We start from the raw sequence: 24,420 nt of genomic DNA on the forward strand, positions 1-24,420 counted from the left end.
AATCAGAAGTGCCTGACTCCGTGGTATAACTCACAAACTCGCAGCTTAAAGCAGATAACCCGTAAGTTGGAGAGGAAATGGCGTCTCACTAATTTAGAAGATCTTCACTTAACCTGGAAAAAGAGTCTGTTGCTCTATAAAAAAGCCCTCTGTAAAGCTAGGACATCTTACTACTCATCACTAATTGAAGAAAATAAGAACAACCCCAGGTTTCTTTTCAGCACTGTAGCCAGGCTGACAAAGAGTCAGAGCTCTATTGAGTGAGTATTCCTTTAACTTTAACTAGTAATGACTTCATGACTTTCTTTGCTAATAAAATTTTAACTATTAGAGAAAAAATTACTCAACCATCCCAAAGACGTATCGTTATCTTTGGCTGCTTTCAGTGATGCCGGTATTTGGTTAGACTCTTTCTCTCAGATTGTTCTGTCTGAGTTATTTTCATTAGTTACTTCATCCAAACCATCAACATGTCTATTAGATCCCATTCCTACCAGGCTGCTCAAGGAAGCCCTACCATTATTTAATGCTTCGATTTTAAATATGATCAATCTATCTTTATTAGTTGGCTATGTACCACAGGCTTTTAAGGTGGCAGTAAAGTAAACCATTACTTAAAAAGCCATCACTTGACCCAGCTATCTTAGCTAATTATAGGCCAATCTCCAACCTTCCTTTTCTCTCAAAAATTCTTGAAAGGGTAGTTGTAAAACAGCTAACTGATCATCTGCAGAGGAATGGTCTATTTGAAGAGTTTCAGTCAGGTTTTAGAATTCATCATAGTACAGAAACAGCATTAGTGAAGGTTACAAATGATCTTCTTATGGCCTCAGACAGTGGACTCATCTCTGTGCTTGTTCTGTTAGACCTCAGTGCTGCTTTTGATACTGTTGACCATAAAATTTTATTTTATTTTTATTTTATTATAATCATATTTATCTAATAGATTACAATTTGTTCATGTAAATGGGGAATCTTCTTCACAGACTAAGGTTAATTATGGAGTTCCACAAGGTTCTGTGCTAGGACCAATTTTATTCACTTTATACATGCTTCCCTTAGGCAGTATTATGATGATACCCAGCTTTATCTATCCATGAAGCCAGAGGACACACACCAATTAGCTAAACTGCAGGATTGTCTTACAGACATAAAGACATGGATGACCTCTAATTTCCTGCTTTTAAACTCAGATAAAACTGAAGTTATTGTACTTGGCCCCACAAATCTTAGAAACATGGTGTCTAACCAGATCCTTACTCTGGATGGCATTACCCTGACCTCTAATAATACTGTGAGAAATCTTGGAGTCATTTTTGATCAGGATATGTCATTCAAAGCACATATTAAACAAATATGTAGGACTGCTTTTCTGCATTTATGCAATATCTCTAAAATTAGAAAGGTCTTGTCTCAGAGTGATGCTGAAAAACTAATTCATGCATTTATTTCCTCTAGGCTGGACTACTGTAATTCATTATTATCAGGTTGTCCTAAAAGTTCCCTGAAAAGCCTTCAGTTAATTCAAAATGCTGCAGCTAGAGTACTAACGGGGACTAGAAGGAGAGAGCATATCTCACCCATATTGGCCTCTCTTCATTGGCTTCCTGTTAATTCTAGAATAGAATTTAAAATTCTTCTTCTTACTTATAAGGTTTTGAATAATCAGGTCCCATCTTATCTTAGGGACCTCATAGTACCATATCACCCCAATAGAGCGCTTCGCTCTCAGACTGCAGGCTTACTTGTAGTTCCTAGGGTTTGTAAGAGTAGAATGGGAGGCAGAGCCTTCAGCTTTCAGGCTCCTCTCCTGTGGAAACAGCTCCCAATTCAGATCAGGGAGACAGACACCCTCTCTACTTTTAAGATTAGGCTTAAAACTTTCCTTTTTGCTAAAGCTTATAGTTAGGGCTGGATCAGGTGACCCTGAACCATCCCTTAGTTATGCTGCTATAGACTTAGACTGCTGGGGGGTTCCCATGATGCACTGAGTGTTTCTTTCTCTTTTTGCTCTGTATGCACCACTCTGCATTTAATCATTAGTGATTGATCTCTGCTCCCCTCCACAGCATGTATTTTTCCTGGTTCTCTCCCTCAGCCCCAACCAGTCCCAGCAGAAGACTGCCCCTCCCTGAGCCTGGTTCTGCTGGAGGTTTCTTCCTGTTAAAAGGGAGTTTTTCCTTCCCACTGTCGCCAAGTGCTTGCTCACAGGGGGTCGTTTTGACTGTTGGGGTTTTTACGTAATTATTGTATGGCCTTGCCTTACAACATAAAGCGCCTTGGGGCAACTGTTTGTTGTGATTTGGCGCTATATAAATAAAATTGATTGATTGATTTATATTGTTTATATTTCTCACATACCCACAGTGTCTCTACCTTAAGTAATATACTTATTAACAGTGCAATACATTTATTCTACGATTGGCTAACTTATATACACCTACTGGCTCCTTTGCAAATACATGTAGATGTTCTTATTTGTCTTTTTATATTACTTTTTTACACCTTTACACTACGGGAGTTGTCTTTTAATTTTGTTGTACCTTGTGTATAATGACAATAAAAAGCCTTCTATTCTATTTTTGTCTTATGAATGTCCTCACTGTGTGACAGACAGAGTGTAGTATGCAATATGTATATTGCAGCGTATGTATGAAAACTAGAGATCTGTGAAGCTCATGAAATGATGCCCTCACTCTGCCATACTAGTTGCTTGAATATCTTTCGCCCAAATTGCCAACTGGTCAACCACTGTAGATGTAATTGACAAATATTATACATTTAAAACAACAACGGCAACAAAAGTCCAATCGTCTCCCCTTAATGATGTCAGACCAGAATGATTTTCCTTCATAGGAATCTGCACATGGTGTGCTACCACTGTGCAAAATTTCACTGAAATCCAAATAACTATTTTGGAGAACTTGGACTTATGAAGTCAATATCATGCAGTGTGATGCATCCTTCACACGATATGCTACTATTATGTGATGTTTCATTGAGATTGACCAGTTTCGCTCGCAAAACACATGAACAGAGACAGACCAATCCATATACAGTAGTGTTCAGAATAATAGTAGTGCCATGTGACTAAAAAGATTAATCCAGGTTTTGAGTACATTTCTTATTGTTACATGGGAAACAAGGTACCAGTAGATTCAGTACATTCTCACAAATCCAACAAGACCAAGCATTCATGATATGCACACTCTTAAGGCTATGAAATTGGGCTATTAGTAAAAAAAAGTAGAAAAGGGGGTGTTCACAATAATAGTAGTGTGGCATTCAGTCAGTGAGTTCGTCAGTTTTGTGGAACAAACAGGTGTGAATCAGGTGTCCCCTATTTAAGGATGAAGACAGCACCTGTTGAACATGCTTTTCTCTTTGAAAGCCTGAGGAAAATGGGACGTTCAAGACATTGTTCAGAAGAACAGCGTAGTTTGATTAAAAAGTTGATTGGAGAGGGGAAAACTTATACACAGGTGCAAAAAATTATAGGCTGTTCATCTTCAATGATCTCCACTGCTTTAAAATGGACAAACAAAACCAGAGACGTGTGGAAGAAAATGGAAAACAACCATTAAAATGGATAGAAGAATAACCAGAATGGCAAAGACTCACCCATTGATCAGCTCCAGGATGATCAAAGACAGTCTGGATTTACCTGTAAGTGCTGTGACAGTTAGAAGACGCCTGTGTGAAGCTAATTTATTTGCAAGAATCCCCCGCAAAGTCCCTCTGTTAAATAAAAGACGTGCAGAAGAGGTTACAATTTGCCAAAGAACACATCAACTGGCCTAAAGAGAAATGGAGGAATATTTTGTGGACTGATGAGAGTAAAATTGTTCTTTTTGGGTCCAAGGGCCGCAGACAGTTTGTGAGACGACCCCTAAAACTCTGAATTCAAGCCACAGTTCACAGTGAAGACAGTAAAGCATGGTGGTGCAAGCATCATGATATGGGCATGTTTCTCCTACTATGGTGTTGGGCCTATATATCACATACCAGGTATCATGGATCAGTTTGGACATGTCAAAATACTTGAAGAGGCCATGTTGCCTTATGCTGAAGAGGACATGCCCTTGAAATGGGTGTTACAACAAGACAATGACCCCAAGCACACTAGTAAATGAGCAAAATCTTCCAAACCAACAAAATTAATGCCTCGCAGATGTGAAGAAATCATGAAAAACTGTGGTTATACAACTAAATACTAGTTTAGTGATTCACAGGATTGCTAAAAAAGCAGTTTGAACATAATAGTTTTGAGTCTGTAGCGTCAACAGCAGATGCTACTATTATTGTGAAGACCCCCTTTTCTACTTTTTTTTTTGCTAATAGCCCAATTTCATAGCCTTAAGAGTGTGCATATCATGAATGCTTGGTCTTGTTGGATTTGTGAGAATCTACTGAATCTACTGGTACCTTGTTTCCCATGTAACAATAAGAAATATACTCAAAACCTGGATTAATCTTTTTAGTCACATAGCACTACTATTATTCTGAACACTACTGTATAGTGCACAAATGTTGGTTTGTGTGTGTGTGTATTGGGGGGGGGTGCATAATAAGCCTGAGGGTGGACACCCTTTCCCTAGTATGTATTGCCATTGCATCAATGCAGAAACTCATCCAACATGACCGAAGAATACAACTAGAGCACTATGCTCAGAAAGCGCAAACCTCTGTCAACAATAGTTTCCAATTCCACAAAATTTTACCTTGGAAGAAATGTTAAAGATCAAAGTCCTGCTAGAAGTGCCTTTTCATTAGCTAAATTAGATGTAATGAAATGCCCGGAGTATGTATTTTGTTCATCCACTGGAATCAAAGTTTTTTGTGCTGTTGTCAGGTTTTTTCCCCCCCATTTTTTCATTTTCTGAATTCTTTTTCCGATCATTTTCACAGAACATTGGTTATCTCGGCTATGCACAATTTGTCATTGCTTTTTGGCACTTGGATTCTGACTGACAACTGGAAGGCAAACAGGTATAAAATTGGAACTTCCATCCAATTTTGGTGGTGTAGGTAAATCCATAACAGAAAAATGAGAGCGACCGGATCAAACTTTGTCAGGCAATAGTGAATGTCAGTCTGCACCTCACATTAAAATATGAGAGTGATAGAGGCATATTTGTTTAAGATATATATAAGGACATCACCCTACATAACACTCTCAAATATGAAAGAAATGTTAGCTTTTTTGACATCTTTTTTTTCTGAAAATCTGTTCAATGTTAACGATAGGGATTTTTCCAATTTCCCAAGATTTTTCCTGACTTTGACCTTGAAAATGTAATCAGTTCTTGCCTATCAGAATATGAAACTTCAGTAAAAATTTCATAACGATATATGAAAGACTGTTGGCTCCAGGCTGTTCACAGACAGGCAAACAAACACATAACCTCCTCCAACTTTGTTGGTGGAAGTAAAAAGCTAGCACAATACTCAAGGCGACCATGTATTTTTTTTTTGTTTTTGTTCACTGCTGCTCTGGAAACGTTTGCCCTCTTTGGTACTGGTGACTTGGGCTCCTTGTCACCATTTAGTCATCATAAGTCTGCCCACAGGCTTGTTTATGTACAATCTATGGTGAGGAAAGAGCAGTGCTTCCTTTTGGAGCGTCAGCACTGTTTGGCAGGAAAAGGTGGAGTAGGTATTTTCTAGGTACTGCAAACCTAAACATTTTGACTGTATGTTTCGTGCCTCAACAAATATCATCTTAAGACAGTGATATTATCTGGTTTCCTCAGATGAAAACACAGAACTTAGTTAAAAAAAACCCTACCCTGTGACGCTCTTGTTATTTTTAGCAGGAAACCTTACGCTTGTTCATAGAAATTATGCATCTATTCACAAAACTTGACTTTATAAACTTATTTGTCTGAGTTACGTAACATGATGCCCGACTGTCCCCCAAGAGAAAGGATGAAGTGGTGAACTCCAACATCTCGACATTAAGGTTTAGGCCTTAACACCTCATGAGTAAATGTTCTGATGATAGTGGTAAACCACCTACACCCCCCCCCCCACCACCCCAGAAAAATTACACATTTAGCATCCTGTTCATGTGAGGTCAGATTTGTTGTTCTGTTGTTAACCATAATAAATTCTAACAGGATCGGATCAGTGCTCTCTTATCTGATAGCCCCAGTAAAGCCTTATCTAACGGCCTGTGTGCTACGTCCAAGTGTGTATGCGGTGGTGTGAGTATGTGTGTACATACACACACCAGTAAAGACCATCTTGACATTTACACACAGGAAATAACAGGCTTCAGAGCGAAACTTTCAATATGACAACATACTTCTTTGAGCTTTGCAATCTGCCAGTTAATATAATCTATGTAAATTGTGGCTTCAATCGTGTTTTTAGTAGATCACAAGCTACCGTCAATAAATGATAATGTTCACAATTATGTACCCTTGTGAATTTAGCCATTACCATTTGCTAAACAGAAAGAAGATTTTAATCATTTTTATTTCATTTTGTTGTGTTTTACTGCCTCGAAACGCCAAACATGCAATTATTTAGAAGACTGATGTGTCTGAAAACAAAGTGAATCCTTGTGTTGTTCTTTCCAGCTCTATTAAACTGAGAAACACAAATGAAACCATGTTCCAGTTTTCCACACACTACAGGGTTGTACTGAGATACTCAACAGCACACGTTTTCCAGAAGACAACGAAACACTTCAGTGATCACACATTCAAACAGAAACTTGGATCAGATGTGCCGAAATGAATCACAAGTTGCCACTATTACCAAACGGAGACAGTCAAGTACTAAAATAAAACTTTAAACAAGTACTTTAGTTCCAATGTACCCAAATGTTGCATGTGAGTTTGGCATGTGAATCTCATTACTGACAATGATTTGATACGCACCTCAGTACACTACCAGTGATATGATACATAACAATACTGATGATACGATTCGTCCCTGTTCCCGATTCGATGCGATCTGATATGTATTTGATGGCGATTCAATTTCTCACAATGCAATATGATTAATGATGGGTATTGATAACATTTTATCAATACTGACGCCATTATCGATTCCACTTATCGATCCGATTCTTTATCAATTCCTTTATCAATACCGCTTGTGAATTTTCTGTGTACTAAAAGTAGGCTTTACAGGTTTTCTATGTCAACAACATTTTATTGAGTGAATAAATCTGAAATTAGTCACTGGATCCTTGATGTACATGATGGATCCTACATCTCTAGACAGAAATAGAAATGAACAAAGTCTGAGGTTTTTGTCAAAAGCATTTCCTTTCAGATATTAATGACACAAATGTAGCTCCATAGCCTCTGAGCTGAGTTCTTGCAGCTGGCTGCGCGTCAGGATAAAAAAAAGGAGGAAGTGTCATTTTGGGGGGGGGAAACGGGTTTGGTCATTTGTAGGTTATTGTTTGTATTAGAATGTTTGGAAAGAGGTGTCATTTGATTTAAAACAGCGATTCGCTCTGAAATGATTAATTCAGACTGAAATCTGAGCAGCTCTTTGGAGCTGTGCATTTAGTCCCACAAAACAGAGAACATTATTAGGGCCCGAGTAGGCAACGTCCTACGAGGACCCTATTGTAATTGTGCTGTTTATTATTATTATTATTATTCTCACTCTTGAAATCGAAATTTCGGCCTCTTCCCATGCTCAAAAACTCACCAAACTTTCCAAAGTCGTCCGGCCGGATCCGAAATTCGATATTTTGGGGGCGTCGCACATGGTCGCAGAAAAATCGCGAAATAGCGCCCCCTAGAAATTTTCAAAAACCCCTCCTCATTGGGCTTTTTTCATCGTAGCCTCACGAAATTCGGTACACATATTTACCATGCCAGGACGCACGAAAAAGTCTCTTACTGTCATGGTGAAATATCGACAGGAAGTCGGCCATTTTGATTTTAAGTTTCGATTTTGAGCAAATTTTTGCCATTTTTGGCCATTTCCACTACTTACATTTGAACAAACTCGTCCTAGGGATTTCATCCGATTGTCTTCAAATTTGGTCAAAATCATCACAACACAATGGTGATCAAAAGATATCAAAAGATTCTAATTAAGTCAAAAGGCGTGGCTGCTAGGGGTCGTCAAACTTTGACGAGCTTTTCGGAGCACGCCATTTCACTTCGAACGGCTGTCACGCCCACATACTTTATCGTAGATCCTTCAAACGTGCTGGACATGATGAGGGCTCCGCCCTGAACGTTTACATATCTTAAGTTCCCACCTGCGCCATAGCGCCCCCCGGTAGTGGCGGGAAATGTCCTATTTTTACTTTAAGAGGTCCTGATGTCACATACTTAACCCAATCAACTTCATTCCACTTCTAAAACATGCACAACAAATTGGTGAACGTAAGCGATGAACGCTGTGAAGTTACGAGTAACGGCGTCCGTGTGGCGGCGTGCCGAATATTGACCATTCGCCATGAAATTACGTTGTTCCTTTTGACGGCTTTAATTTTGTCACATCATCATGAAAATTGACACAGGTCGAGCACGACAACCTTTTACAATTCATAGGGGCGTCGCCCATGGGCGGGGCAAAATGCCTCAATAGCGCCCCCTTGAAACTTTCAAAAACCCTTCCACATAGGGGTTTTTTTTGGAGTAGGGAGATGAAAATTGGTACACGTGTGACTTGCATAGACGTACAAAAAAGTCTCTTGCACCATGGGTCTACTCCAAACAGGAAGTCGGCCATTTTGAATTTCCTTCTCATTTTGGCGTGATTTCCACATGTTGTATTTGAACGAACTCCTCCTACAGATTTTGTCCAATGCACTTCAAATTTCTTTGACAGCATCCAAAGATGATACTGACCAAAAGTTATCGAAAGCTTTTCTCTATGTTGAAGGGTGTGGCCGCTATGGTGCTGCCATTTTGACCCTTTGCCATGGAACATCAAATCATGATAACTCCTTCATGCTTTGTATGATGACGGTTGGCCCCTGAAGACACCCGGCCCCTCTGTTTGTACACTGAGCGCCCCTAGAGGATGAACAATCAACATGTCATAACTCCTTCATGCATTGTGTGATTTGTTTAAAATTTTAACTGTGTGATGAGTGGTTGCCCCTGCATGCACATGCCCACATGTGGTCACAATGGCACCCACTGGCCTGGGTAGGCGGTCGCGCGGAACGAGGGCCCGTATATGACTGCTTGCAGTCCTAGTTATTATTATTATTATTTCCTTTACTTGATGGACAACTTCAGTTTAGGCAGCGGCTGGTGATCACGCCAGAGAACCATTCACGTAAAACTCCAGTGTAGAACGTTGGAAGATTCTCGTTTCTTGCCCGCAACAGGACAAGAATCCCAGTTCGTGACTTTAATCCACACAAAGGTGACTCACGAGTCACGACTGACACCTTTAAATGGCTTTGAGAGGGTTAATGAAGACATTGCAGACCTGCTGCTGGAAGTGAAGCAGAGAACCAGCAAACAGCGTGTCGAAGCGCTGCTTCGTTGCTTCAAGCAGACCCGCTGCAGTCTGCAATCAATGTAGAGAAATGATTATTTCACCATCTATAACAACGGCCACTCTGGTGTCCCAAACTGAAGCACCGATAAGAAAATCATTAAATAAAAAGGCTATTGATGTCATTATGTTTGTTGTGGTAGAAATGTGCTTCCTGCCTTCCGTCCGTGGTGCATTCATTGTGCATCGGGGAGGGGGGGAATCAATACATCACGATTCAACCCCGTTAAATGAATCGATACACACTGAATGAATTGATGCGCTCACCTCATGCACGTTTGTATCTAGATACCGACTGGTTTCAATTAATCTCCACATGCCTAGTGCAAGTACAAATGGCCAACAAAGTCTCTATCTATCCATAAAAATCAAGATGTCATCTGTGGCGGCCATATTGGATAATGGATGATGGGTATTTTCAAAAGGAACCTTCCTTTTGCTTCCCCCAATACACCATCAAGACAGCTTCACTGAACGAGGGCATAAAAACCTCATACACAATATTATATTCAGGAACAGTGTTGCCACAGTTACTTTGAAAAAGTAATCCAATTACTGATTACTGATTACTCCTTGAAAAAGTAACTTAGTTACTTTACTGATTACTCAATTGTAAAAGTAACCAAGTTAGAATACTAGTTACTTTTTTAGTTACTTTCCCCAGCTGCCAACAACAACCCTCTGCCACCTCAACATGACAATGATACCTGTTTTGCCAAAACTCACTTTATAGTCACCCTTTCTTGACTTCAATGAAAATAAATACTTGTTTTATAAAAAGTAAAATAATCTTTCTTGACCTCATATTTAACTGTTGACAGCACTGTAACAGCTGAACTTGCAATTTCTAACCTACATTGTTTATAAATGTAAATATTAAATTCTAACATTTTTCTAACATTTAAATTCTCTATAAACATTTTACTTGTCAAAATTATTATTAATTTAAGTAGTATTAGTAGTTGTAGTAAAAAAAATGGCTTCAAAACTGGACCTTTAATCCAGGGGTGTTGTGGGGGAGGGGGGCACATCCTTGCCCCACGCCCCCATTCCATCTGGATTCGCCCCTGCTTTGGCGTTTGAGCACAAAGAATGGATAACATTTATTTATCGTGCGTTGCCTGTGCTGCTCCACAGCCTGTCCAGTGGATTTTTGTTTAGCGCTGTTGTCGTGCGTTGCCTGTGCTGCTCCACAGCCTGTCTAGTGGATTTTTATTTTGTTTTAGCACTGTTGCCGTGCGTTGCCTGTGCTGCTCCACAGCCTGTCCAGTGGATTTTTATTTTTATTTTATTTTTTAGCACTGTTGTTGTGCGTTACCTGTGCTGCTCCACAGCCTGTCTAGTGGATTTTTATTTTGTTTTAGCACTGTTGTCGTGCGTTACCTGTGCTGCTCCACAGCCTGTCCAGTGGATTTTGATTTAGCACTGTTGTCGTGCGTTACCTGTGCTGCTCCACAGCCTGTCCAGTGGATTTTTATTTTGTTTTAGCACTGTTGTCGTGCGTTACCTGTGCTGCTCCACAGCCTGTCCAGTGGATTTTGATTTAGCACTGTTGTCGTGCGTTACCTGTGCTGCTCCACAGCCTGTCCAGTGGATTTTTATTTTGTTTTAGCACTGTTGTCGTGCGTTACCTGTGCTGCTCCACAGCCTGTCCAGTGGATTCTGATTTAGCACTGTTGTTGTGCGTTACCTGTGCTGCTCCACAGCCTGTCCAGTGGATTTTTATTTTGTTTTAGCACTGTTGTCGTGCGTTGCCTGTGCTGCTCCACAGCCTGTCCAGTGGATTTTTATTTTTATTTTATTTTTTAGCACTGTTGTCATGCGTTACCTGTGCTGCTCCACAGCCTGTCCAGTGGATTCTGATTTAGCACTGTTGTTGTGCGTTACCTGTGCTGCTCCACAGCCTGTCTAGTGGATTTTTATTTTGTTTTAGCACTGTTGTCGTGCGTTGCCTGTGCTGCTCCACAGCCTGTCCAGTGGATTTTTATTTTTATTTTATTTTATTTTTTAGCACTGTTGTCGTGCGTTACCTGTGCTGCTCCACAGCCTGTCTAGTGTCGGATTCCCTGTTTGGGAATCCGCTAGCTTAGCGTAGCTACTAGCTCTTAGCCGTTTTAGCATGGCGGCTTCTCCTGTCTCTCCCGTACTTTTCTGCTCTGGGTGTGAAATGTTTAGTTATTCCTCGGCCTCTTTTAGCAGTAACGGTACTTGTAATAAGTGCAGCTTATTCGTAACTTTGGAGGCCAGGCTGGGCGAATTGGAGGCTCGGCTCCGCACCGTGGAAAATTCTACAGCTAGCCAGGCCCCTGTAGTCGGTGCGGACCAAGGTAGCTTAGCCGCCGTTAGTTCCCCCCTGGCAGACCCCGTGCAGTCGGGAAGGCAGGCTGACTGGGTGACTGTGAGGAGGAAGCGTAGCCCTAAACAGAAGCCCCGTGTACACCGTCAACCCGTTCACATCTCTAACCGTTTTTCCCCACTCGACGATACACTCGCCGAGGATCAAACTCTGGTTATTGGCGACTCTGTTTTGAGAAATGTGAAGTTAGCGACACCAGCAACCATTGTCAATTGTCTTCCGGGGGCCAGAGCAGGCGACATCGAAGGACATTTGAAATTGCTGGCTAAGGCTAAGCGTAAATTTGGTAAGATTGTAATTCACGTCGGCAGTAATGACACTCGGTTACGTCAATCGGAGGTCACTAAAATTAACATTGAATCGGTGTGTAACTTTGCAAAAACAATGTCGGACTCTGTTGTTTTCTCTGGGCCCCTCCCCAATCAGACCGGGAGTGACATGTTTAGCCGCATGTTCTCCTTGAATTGCTGGCTGTCTGAGTGGTGTCCAAAAAATGAGGTGGGCTTCATTGATAATTGGCAAATCTTCTGGGGAAAACCTGGTCTTGTTAGGAGAGACGGCATCCATCCCACTTTAGAGGGAGCAGCTCTCATTTCTAGAAATCTGGCCAATTTTTTGGGATCCTCCAAACTGACTGTCTAGCGTTGGGACCAGGAGGCAGAGCTGTGGTCTTATACACCTCTCTGCAGCTTCTCTCCCCCTGCCATCCCCCTATTACCCCATCCCCGTAGAGACGGTGCCTGCTCCCAGACCACCAATAACTAGCAAAAATCTATTTAAGCATAAAAATTCAAAAAGAAAAAATAATATAGCACCTTCAATTGCACCACAGACTAAAACAGTTAAATGTGGTCTATTAAACATTAGGTCTCTTTCTTCTAAGTCCCTGTTGGTAAATGATATAATAATTGATCAACGTATTGATTTATTCTGCCTAACAGAAACTTGGTTACAGCAGGATGAATATGTTAGTTTAAATGAGTCAACACCCCCGAGTCACACTAACTGTCAGAATGCTCGTAGCACGGGCCGGGGCGGAGGATTAGCAGCAATCTTCCATTCCAGCTTATTAATTAATCAAAAACCTAGACAGAGCTTTAATTCATTTGAAAGCTTGTCTCTTAGTCTTGTCCATCCAAATTGGAAGTCCCAAAAACCAGTTTTATTTGTTATTATCTATCGTCCACCTGGTCGTTACTGTGAGTTTCTCTGTGAATTTTCAGACCTTTTGTCTGACTTAGTGCTTAGCTCAGATAAGATAATTATAGTGGGCGGTTTTAACATACACACAGATGCTGAGAATGACAGCCTCAACACTGCATTTAATCTATTATTAGACTCTATCGGCTTTGCTCAAAAAGTAAATGAGTCCACCCACCACTTTAATCATATTTTAGATCTTGTTCTGACTTATGGTATGGAAATAGAAGACTTAACAGTATTCCCTGAAAACTCCCTTTTGTCTGATCATTTTTTAATAACATTTACATTTACCCTGATGGACTACCCTGCAGTGGGGAATAAGTTTCATTACACTAGAAGTCTTTCAGAAAGCGCTGTAACTAGGTTTAAGGATATGATTCCTTCTTTATGTTCTCTAATGTCATATACCAACACAGAGCAGAGTAGCTACCTAAACTCTGTAAGGGAGTTAGAGTATCTTGTCAATAGTTTTACATCCTCATTGAAGACAACTTTGGATGCTGTAGCTCCTCTGAAAAAGAGAGCTTTAAATCAGAAGTGTCTGACTCCGTGGTATAACTCACAAACTCGTAGCTTAAAGCAGATAACCCGTAAGTTGGAGAGGAAATGGCGTCTCACTAATTTAGAAGATCTTCACTTAGCCTGGAAAAAGAGTTTGTTGCTCTATAAGAAAGCCCTTCGTGAAGCTAGGACATCTTTCTACTCATCACTAATTGAAGAAAATAAGAACAACCCCAGGTTTCTTTTCAGCACTGTAGCCAGGCTGACAAAGAGTCAGAGCTCTATTGAGCTGAGTATTCCATTAACTTTAACTAGTAATGACTTCATGACTTTCTTTGCTAACAAAATTTTGACTATTAGAGAAAAAATTACTCATAACCATCCCAAAGATGTTTCGTTATCTTTGGCTGCTTTCAGTGATGCCGGTATTTGGTTAGACTCTTTCTCTCCGATTGTTCTGTCTGAGTTATTTTCATTAGTTACTTCATCCAAACCATCAACATGCTTATTAGACCCCATTCCTGCCAGGCTGCTCAAGGAAGTCCTACCATTATTTAATGCTTCAATCTTAAATATGATCAATCTATCTTTGTTAGTTGGTTATGTACCACAGGCCTTTAAGGTGGCAGTAATTAAACCATTACTTAAAAAGCCATCACTTGACCCAGCTATCTTAGCTAATTATAGGCCAATCTCCAACCTTCCTTTTCTCTCAAAGATTCTTGAGAGGGTAGTTGTAAAACAGCTAACTGATCACCTGCAGAGGAATGGTCTATTTGAAGAGTTTCAGTCAGGTTTTAGAATTCATCATAGTACAGAAACAGCATTAGTGAAGGTTACAAATGATCTTCTTATGGCTTCGGACAGTGGACTTACCTCTGTGCTTGTTCTGTTGGACCTCAGTGCTGCTTTTGATACTGTTGACCATAAAATTTTATTACAGAGATTAGAGCATGTCATAGGTATTAAAGGCACTGCGCTGCGGTGGTTTGAATCATATTTGTCTAATAGATTACAGTTTGCTCATGTAAATGGGGAATCTTCTTCACAGACTAAAGTTAATTATGGAGTTCCACAAGGTTCTGTGCTAGGACCAATTTTATTCACTTTATACATGCTTCCCTTGGGCAGTATTATTAGACGGTATTGCTTAAATTTTCATTGTTACGCAGATGATACCCAGCTTTATCTATCCATGAAGCCAGAGGATACACACCAATTAGCTAAACTGCAGGATTGTCTTACAGACATAAAGACATGGATGACCTCTAATTTCCTGCTTTTAAACTCAGATAAAACTGAAGTTATTGTACTTGGCCCCACAAATCTTAGAAGCATGGTGTCTAACCAGATCGTTACTCTGGATGGCATTTCCCTGATCTCTAGTAATACTGTGAGAAATCTTGGAGTTATTTTTGATCAGGATATGTCATTCAAAGCGCATATTAAACAAATATGTAGGACTGCCTTTTTGCATTTACGCAATATCTCTAAAATCAGAAAGGTCTTGTCTCAGAGTGATGCTGAAAAACTAATTCATGCATTTATTTCCTCTAGGCTGGACTATTGTAATTCATTATTATCAGGTTGTCCTAAAAGTTCCCTAAAAAGCCTTCAGTTGGTTCAGAATGCTGCAGCTAGAGTACTGACGGGGACTAGCAGGAGAGAGCATATCTCACCCGTGTTGGCCTCCCTTCATTGGCTTCCTGTTAATGCTAGAATAGAATTTAAAATTCTTCTTCTTACTTATAAGGTTTTGAATAATCAGGTCCCATCTTATCTTAGGGACCTCGTAGTACCATATTACCCCATTAGAGCGCTTCGCTCTCAGACTGCGGGCTTACTTGTAGTTCCTAGGGTTTGTAAGAGTAGAATGGGAGGCAGAGCCTTCAGCTTTCAGGCTCCTCTCCTGTGGAACCAGCTCCCAATTCAGATCAGGGAGACAGATACCCTCTCTACTTTTAAGATTAGGCTTAAAACTTTCCTTTTCGCTAAGGCTTATAGTTAGGGCTGGATCGGGTGACCCTGGACCATCCCTTGGTTATGTTGCTTTAGACGTAGACTGTGTTTCATAATTATTGTATGGCCTTGCCTTGCAATGTGGAGCGCCTTGGGGCAACTGTTTGTTGTGATTTGGCGCTATACAAGAAAAAAGTTGATTGAAGTTGACTGATTTATGCAGAAAACATGACCAGATTTACAGGTAAGAAATTTTATTGCGTTTTCACATCATGTGGTCCTCAGAAAGAGAGTTTAGGTGCATTTGAGTGGAAAATAGTGTTAGTTGTTGACACGTCGCGGAGGATCAGCTGTTTTTAACGAGACGATACGGAGCGGCTCAGCTCAGAATTCTAAATAAAGGAGAAAAATAAAGCATAAAAATGACTTTGTAAAGCTCAGTGCAGGTGTGCTGATCACCGCACTTTAAGAGGTGAGGATGAGTCGTAGCTGATGAAAAGCTCACAGCTCGCTTAAAGTGGGCAGTTCAGTCGAACCCCGACCTCCTGCCCACGGACCAAGTTTAATGCTGCTATCGACCCACAATGCAAAAATAATAGTAACGCACAGTGACTTGGAGAAGTAACTTTAATCTGATTACTCATTTGGAAAGATTAACGCGTTAGATTACTCGTTACTAAAAAAAGTGGTTCGATTAGAGTAACGCGTTACCGGCATCACTATTCAGGAACAAGCCGGTAATTTCATTCTAGAGTTGTCAGCCAAATGATGTGGATATTAATTTCTTCCTTTGTTTACTTCAGCTGCCATAAACAATGTGTCCACTTTACTGTTGCTATTCTGAGCTTTCTAAGAGCAAGCTGATATTCACAGCGACTGATTCAGTTACCAGCATGTGATCACAGCGTGCAGTAGAAAGCGACACCGGCAGAATTGGTTTTTGCGTCTGCAGCACTTCAGACCTGCATCACAGCTTTTCAAAGTGCTTGAAATTTCCCCATTGAGGGATGAATAAAGGCTTTTCTTATCTTATCTTAAAAGTTATGACATTGAAACGTCTGTGCTCTAAACCAGCTGGAATTGAAGAAAGGTTATCCAAACTTTCCACAGTCCTCCACAATTACACAAAAAAGAGAAAATGTATATTTAAATAATGCATGACTATTGCACAGCTGTTCACCTGTCAGACATATTGAATCAGCTGAATTCACTTCCTTTGAAAGGTTTGGTCTCACCTCTGCTCTCTGTTCATAGACTTCTGGCCAGTTCGGTTCGAGAGCGATTACTCGATTGAGTTCATACAGTGCCAAGTCAGCATTTTTAATGTCCTGGCAAGGAGAGAGGTAAAGACAAAAAACAATGACTATGTTAAATCCAGAGTTAGGTGTACCCCAACATCTCCAGAACTCAAAGAACATACGAGTACGGTGCATCTGGAAAGCATTCACAGCGCTTCACTTTTTACACATTTTATGTTACAGACTTATTCCAAAATGGAGGAAATCCCCCCCCCCCCCCCCAAAAAAAATTCTACATACAATACCCCATAATGCCAATGTGAAAAAAGTTTGAGATTTTTGCAAATTTGAGCCAGTTCGAAGCAATTTAGACAAAGTAATCATTGGGGAAAAGCAAACTATGAGATGACCAATTCGTTATCTCCCATCTGCCTGAACATTGTACTGCTGGAGGCTATAGTTTAAATTATATTTGCATATTAATTAGGGCACAAGGCCAGTGAGTGTAAAACTATATTTTAGCCCGTAGAGTCTATATATTACTTAAGCTGGACATATAAAATTTTTGCTAAGTCTACAATTAACCTTAAGGCTCCTGCTAGGTACCAGATGATTGTAATGAGGTTATCCAGTACCATATTTCACCCAGAGCTGGGCAGAGAATTTGCCGGTTCACACTTTGTTTTTAATGTACACTGAAGATCGAATATCAACTTTTTGTTCTGTATTTACAACTAGATGTGTTGAAATTTTGAATACAGCATGTTTTGATTTGGACCACACAATTTTGGGGTGAGCAAAAAAAGTTTGGAATAGACAAGCTTATGAAAATTCAGTAAGGTATATCTTATATATTATATTCCAATTCAAAGGTGGAACTATGCTAGTATACTAAGGTATATCTAAATATCTAAAAAGGAAGAGTAAAATAGAAGAGTAGAAAAGAGTAGAGTAGAGACACTTAGGTGCCTGGTCTTGAGAACCAGGGATGGTAGGTTGAAAAGCTTTTTTACCCCATGGGAACTCTCCCTACCCACTCAAGCGGCTCAAGAAAAAGGTATATATAATATAATAAATAATAAGACATAAGAAAGATAAGACATCATATATATAATTATATTAAAATATTAAGGGTAATAAACAACATATACAATAAATATGGTACTATATAATATACAGGAGTAGGTATTGAAACCTAAATAATAATACAGGAGAAGATTTGGTCATGGTATTTTATTACAGAAACAGAAGCTATGATGTAATATGTATTTTTATATATCTAAAGTAGCTAGTATGCTGGCATACTATAGGAAAATAAAAAGCATAATCTATATGCTATCAAATGGAAACCTAAGAACTAAGGTACTATACGCTGATATCTTTAAAAAGAACACAAACTGATGAATCATAAAAATCTACACCATGTAAATAAAAATGTAAATAACGACAATAAGCTAGTTCTTGTTAGAAGAGCTAAATTAGCCGTTAATTATAATTATAGGATTGTTTTCTCTTTCATACAAGTCTGACAAAAAACAGACCTGTTTACTCTTTTATTTGCTCTGTCAAACTTAGATATTCTGGTCTCACCATATTTCCAGGACTAAGCAATATTTCAGATAAAATACTTTTAATAGTACTGACTACAAAAGAATAAAAAAAATGCATGCATACATAAAAACACATACACACAGACACACACACAAAAGATGTTTTTAAGGAGTTGCAGGCATTCTGGCAACTGAAAAGAAAGAAGTGGTCATGACTCATAGTCAGGCAATGCATTTCAACCACGTTTGGATTCTGCCCCCAAGTATACAAAGAAACATATTACAGCTGACAGTTACCTGGAGACTTTTCTTCCCGTAAGAAATCCCTCGCCCATAAATGGCACTGACCAGCTCTGGGTCACCCTGTATCAAACACATAAAGGCTCATCAACAAAACAAAAATTAATTAACCCCCCCCCCCCCCCCCCACACACACACACACACACACACACACACAACAATTTAGAATAAAAAACAATTATAGTCTTCACAGGTCTGAGCTAAAACAGACCTGTGGAGAAGAATTTGTACCCAAATGCAGCTGATCTTGAATTCAGAGAACCAGAACAAGCCACCCCCTGGACGAGGGTATCAGCAGCAGCACCGGGGGCATCGTGTTGGACTGATGTGCAAAATAATGTCAGTGTCATATAGCTGAGCTGAGGTTTTCCAGTCAATGTTAAGTTTCAACTTTCACCTTCAACACTTAACGTGACAGCGTGATTAGCATACAAGAACCTAAAATGGGTTTCCTTCTCATCGTGGATGGATTCACTTTAAGAGACGAGATGAAAAACTCTGAGACCAATACAGTAGGACACAGACCAGGAGTGTGATCCAGAGGTGGGACAAAGTCACTGTCAAGTCATTCTCAATTCATTAACCGGCAAGTCTCAAGTCAAGTCTCAAGTCAGCTTGCAAACAATTGGTGGTCATTATGACTTGAGACTTGCCCATTCATGACTTGAGAGTGACTTTGTCCCACCTCTGGTGTGATCAGGACTCAAACCCAGGTCTATATAGAGGTAGAGGTAATCTAGCTCCTTATCCCACTGAGTCACCTGCTGTGGTTAGTAAAGCCCCATTCACACTGGGCTTGCATAGAGTTGCATTGTGCTGCGTATCTAGTACACAGGAATGGCTGTGTAAGTTGCTCGCAGGGAGAGAGAAGAAAAACACACACACAAAAAAAAAAAAGAAGCTTGACTACACGGCGCTCCATTTTCACACTGCCTGGACACGCAAATGGATTTGATGCATTGTAAAAGGTCATAATACATTATCCACGAATTAATGGACCTTATTTAACGTGCCACAATAAGAAAGTGAAAGTAGCACAGAGCTGCACCCAGGAATCGCACGCGCGATCCATCCATGAGTGGATAGGAGACATGTCCTCTCGCTGGCGATCAGTCTGTGAGCAGGAGTTAATGGACTTTATTTAACATGTCACAATCGTGAGAGAACTTGGGGATGTGTAGGAGGAGCTTCAGCCAGCAGTCATGTGCACAATCCACCTGTGAGGAGTAAGTGGACGTGGACATGTCCTCTCACTGGTGATTGGTCCATGAGCAGGAGTTAATGGGCTTTATTTAATATGCCACAATCTTGAGAGAACTTAGAGGTGAAAGAAAGCTGCGGCGCTGCAGCCGGTGATGGTGCACGATCCGTCCATGAAGAGTGGACGGTGGACATGTCCTCTCGCTGGCCATTTGTCCGTGAAGAGTTATATTGGATGTAGAGATGTCCTCTCTCTGGCGATCTGTCCATGGGGAGTTACTGGATGTGGAAGCTTGGCTGATCCGCCTCTTCTTCTTCCATGGTTTTGAAGCGTCACTGCCAGCAAAGTCCAGCAGCATGAATAAAATCTATCATTGTAGGTTTGTAGTAATAAAAAACTAAAAAGGATTTTTCGCCCTGGTGTAGGGTTGTGTACAATTGTGGAGGCTTGTTGTACAGTAGCAAACTATTGTGTAGACTTACATACAGTAGCGGAGTGTTGTGTAAACTTGCGTATAACACTGCGTACATGCTCTACGCTGACAGTCCGTGAAAAAAAATTAAATGTTTAATTTTTTGCGTCCATTTCGCAGACCCCTTTGTGTCACTCAGCATATTGCCACATAGGGCAGCATAAACTCGGTATAGTCGGTACGCAGCATTACGCAACTCTACGTTGGCCTGGTGTGAAAGGGGCTTAAGAAGAAACAGATATCTGAATCCAGTATAGTGAGATCGGAGTGATGCAAACAGACCTGTAGTAAGAGTGAGAAATGTTTAATGGCTTCATCGTAAAGACCGTTGCCGATCAGAACGTAGCCTATAGCTGCAAGGAGAGAAAACAATGGTGAGATATAACAAATTGGGGAGGAAAAAAAAGGTAAAATTATTTTAAAATGTTTATGCCTTTAAACAAAATATGTCAACTTACCAAGTTCTTCATTTGTGTTGTGGGTATCTACAGGGAAAGGAATTTTTTTCTGTTCAAGAAACAACTTGGCCTGGTTCTGAGAGACATGGGGTGGGGGGCAAAAACAGAATCAAAACTAAGAAATCGCACAGACATGCAAAGACATGCATGCAAATTAAACTTTAAAAAGTTAAAGGAGCAACAAATACTTCATAAACCACCAAACAAACCAGAGACTCTTAGTGGTCAATGTATTATCAAGTTTCCACAAAGCTTTAATAGGTGCACATTATATTTTATTTTATATATATATATATACACACATATACGAGGTCTTAGAAAAGTATCCGACCTTTTTATTTTTTATCTAAAACCTGATGGATTTGAATCACGTGTGCTTGCATGAGCCAACCTTGAACCTTAGTGTGCGTGTGTTTTTTTTCACGCCTGTCGATTGCGTCATTTGCTTGTAAGCAGCCTTTGTGTGAGGATGGGTGGAGTCTCTCGTCGTTTTTTCTTTGCAAGGAAATGGCGGAACGACTGGAGCAGGGCAACTGCACCAAATTTTGCCACAAACTGGGCGACAGCCAGGCGGAAACCATTCGGATTATTCAGACGGCTTTCGGTAACGATCCTCTGGGCATCACACAGATTAAGGAGCGGTACAACCGGTTTAAAGACGTCCGCACAACGGTGGAGAGCGCACCACGCTCCGATCGGCATCAAATCAAATCAATTTTATTTATATAGCGCCAAATCACAACAAACAGTTGCCCCAAGGTGCTTTATATTGTAAGGCAAAAGCCATACAATAATTACAGAAAAACCCCAACGGTCAAAATGACCCCCTGTGAGCAAGCACTTGGTGACAGTGGGAAGGAAAAACTCCCTTTTAACAGGAAGAAACCTCCAGCAGAACCAGGCTCAGGGAGGGGCAGTCTTCTGCTGGGACTGGTGCCCATGCCCACATGGGCATGCCCAGCTCGTCAATCATTCGGAAGATTCAGACGGCTTTCGGTGGCTTTTCAGTAGTGTGACTATCCGAGAAATTGTGGACAAGCTGGACATGTCAGGGCATGTTACAACATGTCTTGTGAGGCTTCATCACGGAGGCGCTTTTGCTCCGCCATCAGCTTTGTGCCGATGAACTTCGCTGCAACGCTTTTCATGGCAAAATCTTCTGTCACAGTGGAATGTGCCGAAAAAGTGCTGATGTTCACCTCTTCCGCAATTTCTCGGATAGTCACACAACGGTCCCACATCACCACAACGTGCACTTTGGAAATAATCCGGTCGTTTCAGTGTGTTGATGGCCGCCCGGAGCGCGGCTCGCTCTCCACTGTTGTGCAGATGTCTTTAAACCGGTTGTACTGCTCCATAATCTGTGTGATGCCCAGAGGATCGTCACCGAAAGCCGTCTGAATAATCCGAATGGTTTCCACCTGGCTGGCGCCCAGTTTGTGGCAAAATTTGATGAAGTTGCGCTGCTCCAGTCGTTCCGCCATTTCCTTGCAAAGAAAAAACGACGAGAGACTACACCCATCCTCACACAAAGGCTGCTTACAAGCAAATGACGCAACCGACAGGCGTGAAAAAAATCACGCATGTGCACGAAGGTTCAAGGTTGGCTCATGCAAACACACGTGATTCAAATCCATCAGGTTTTTGAAAAAAATAAAAAGGTCCGATACTTTTCTAACAGACCTCGTATATATATATATATATATATATATATACACACACATATATATATATATATATATATATATATATATATATATACACATACACATACACACACACACACACACACACACACACACACACACACACACACACACACACACACACACTTGCCCAGTTCTGGATCATTGCCAGTTCCGGATCACTGCTGTAGTTTTTGCACCGCCGTTTCTCGTAATCAGCATGAATAAGCTAATACTTGGTACCAATGGAAAGACTGATGTTTTGTCTACAAACGACCACAAGCTCGACCGGATCCAGCCATCCTTGTGATCAGCAGAGGAATCAAAACATCCCGGTGTCTGCGGTGTGCGCGCATTTTCTGACTCACTCATTCATGCAAATTTTAAAGTAACGATCTCTAAAACGTAGCAAAGGTGAGTTAGCTGTTTGGTGTTTTTGGTTCTAGAGTGGGAAAATACTTACTTACTTGGGTAGAAAATGTCAGTGTGTTATGTCTTGCTGTTTAATTGCTGCGCGCATTTATCTCCGACGTGAAAATTTGCCGGCTGCGGATCACTGAAGCAGCAGCCTTGTGTCTTTAGTTGTGAGTCATGTGGACTTTGGGGGTCATCTCAAAATCACGAATGGACATAAATGTGTGGGCTTTAAATTTTTAATTCAGGAGAAATCTTACCTCCACACTTCATTTTTTTTGCTCGTAAAAACATATAACGGCGCTTTTCGAAACAAAGTAAATGCTCATTTAATAAGTATAATTTCTATCATGTTGTGTTCAAAACACATTCTCGGGCACAGTGTGTATCATTCTGCATTAGAAGGGCTCCAACCAGATGCCAGGAATGACTCCAAAGTGACACAGAGTGTCGTGATCCAGAACTGGCAAAAGTGATCCATTTCTGGCAAATGTTTGAACCACACATAATGTGACCTCACACTTTAAGTAGAAGCGCTACTCCACCCAGACTTTTTCAGTGAGAGAGAGAGTGAGAGTTTTTTTTATTATGTCAGATGGTGGAAATTTTAAATTTTTTGGATTCATTACATACAAACTGAAATGTTTCAAGCATTTTTCAAATTTTAATCATTCAAAAAACAGAAAATGAGTATCTCAAAATATTAGAGTATTTCATATAATCAATTAAAAAACTAATAATAAATGAATGTTGAACTTCTGAAAAGTATTGTGTACTCAATACTTGGTTGGAGCTCGTTTTGAGTGAAGGACTGTATCAGTGCAGTGTGGCAGGGAGGCAATCAGCCTGTGGCACTGCTGAGGTGTTATGGAAGCCCAGCTTGCTATGATAGCAGCCTTCAGCTCATCTGCATTGTCAGGTCTGGTGAGAATACCCCATAGAGAATTTACGGGTATCGTCTATGGGGTCAATTAAGTACACTAATACGAAATTTACTTTCCTCTAAAAAGAAGACTTTGGACCACTGAGCCACGGTCCAGTTCTTTTTGTCCTTAACCCAGGTAAGATGATTCTATCAGTCTCTGGTTCAGGTTCAGGAACGGCTCCACAACAGGAATGCAACACCTGCAGCCCATTTTCAGGACACGGCTGTGCGAGGTGGCTCTTGATACACCAAAGACAGCCTCAGTTCACTCCATGTGAAGCTCCAACAAGTTCTTGAATGGTCTGCTTTACCATCTTTTCAAGGCTGCGTTCATCCCTGTTGCTTGTGCATCTTTTCCTACACTGCTTTTTCCATCCAGTCAACATCCCATGATTATGCTTTGATACAGCACTCAGTGAACAGCCGGCCCTTTCAGCAATGACCTTTAATGGCTTACCCTCCTCATGGAGAGCATCAATTAGTGCCTTCAGGAAAACTATCAAGTCAGCAGTTTTCCCCATGATTATGGTTGTGTGTACTGAACCGGCAACAAATATACTTATGAAACTGCTCTCCTGTTGGTATCACACTAGTTTCATTTAGATAGATTAAAATATAAAATTGTTCAATATACTTTTGTGACTTTGTACATAATTACAGTTTATA

The 24,420-nt window shown here is 40.6% G+C and overlaps 1 protein-coding gene across 1 annotated transcript in view; it reads right to left on the minus strand.

The window, feature by feature from the left end:
* The window catches only part of ttc13 (tetratricopeptide repeat domain 13), a 117,861-nt gene that overhangs the window by 74,480 nt on the left and 18,961 nt on the right, over positions 1-24,420 (minus strand). Inside the window, exons 3-6 of the mRNA XM_034162263.1 lie at positions 20,731-20,806; positions 20,555-20,625; positions 18,597-18,662; positions 16,747-16,839 (exon numbers count right to left, since the gene is read on the minus strand). Of these exons, the coding sequence (XP_034018154.1) occupies positions 16,747-16,839; positions 18,597-18,662; positions 20,555-20,625; positions 20,731-20,806 (306 nt within the window). The remainder of the gene's footprint in view (positions 1-16,746; positions 16,840-18,596; positions 18,663-20,554; positions 20,626-20,730; positions 20,807-24,420) is intronic.

The sequence above is a fragment of the Thalassophryne amazonica genome, chromosome 21, assembly GCF_902500255.1.
Source record: "Thalassophryne amazonica chromosome 21, fThaAma1.1, whole genome shotgun sequence".
Lineage (NCBI taxonomy): Eukaryota > Metazoa > Chordata > Actinopteri > Batrachoidiformes > Batrachoididae > Thalassophryne > Thalassophryne amazonica.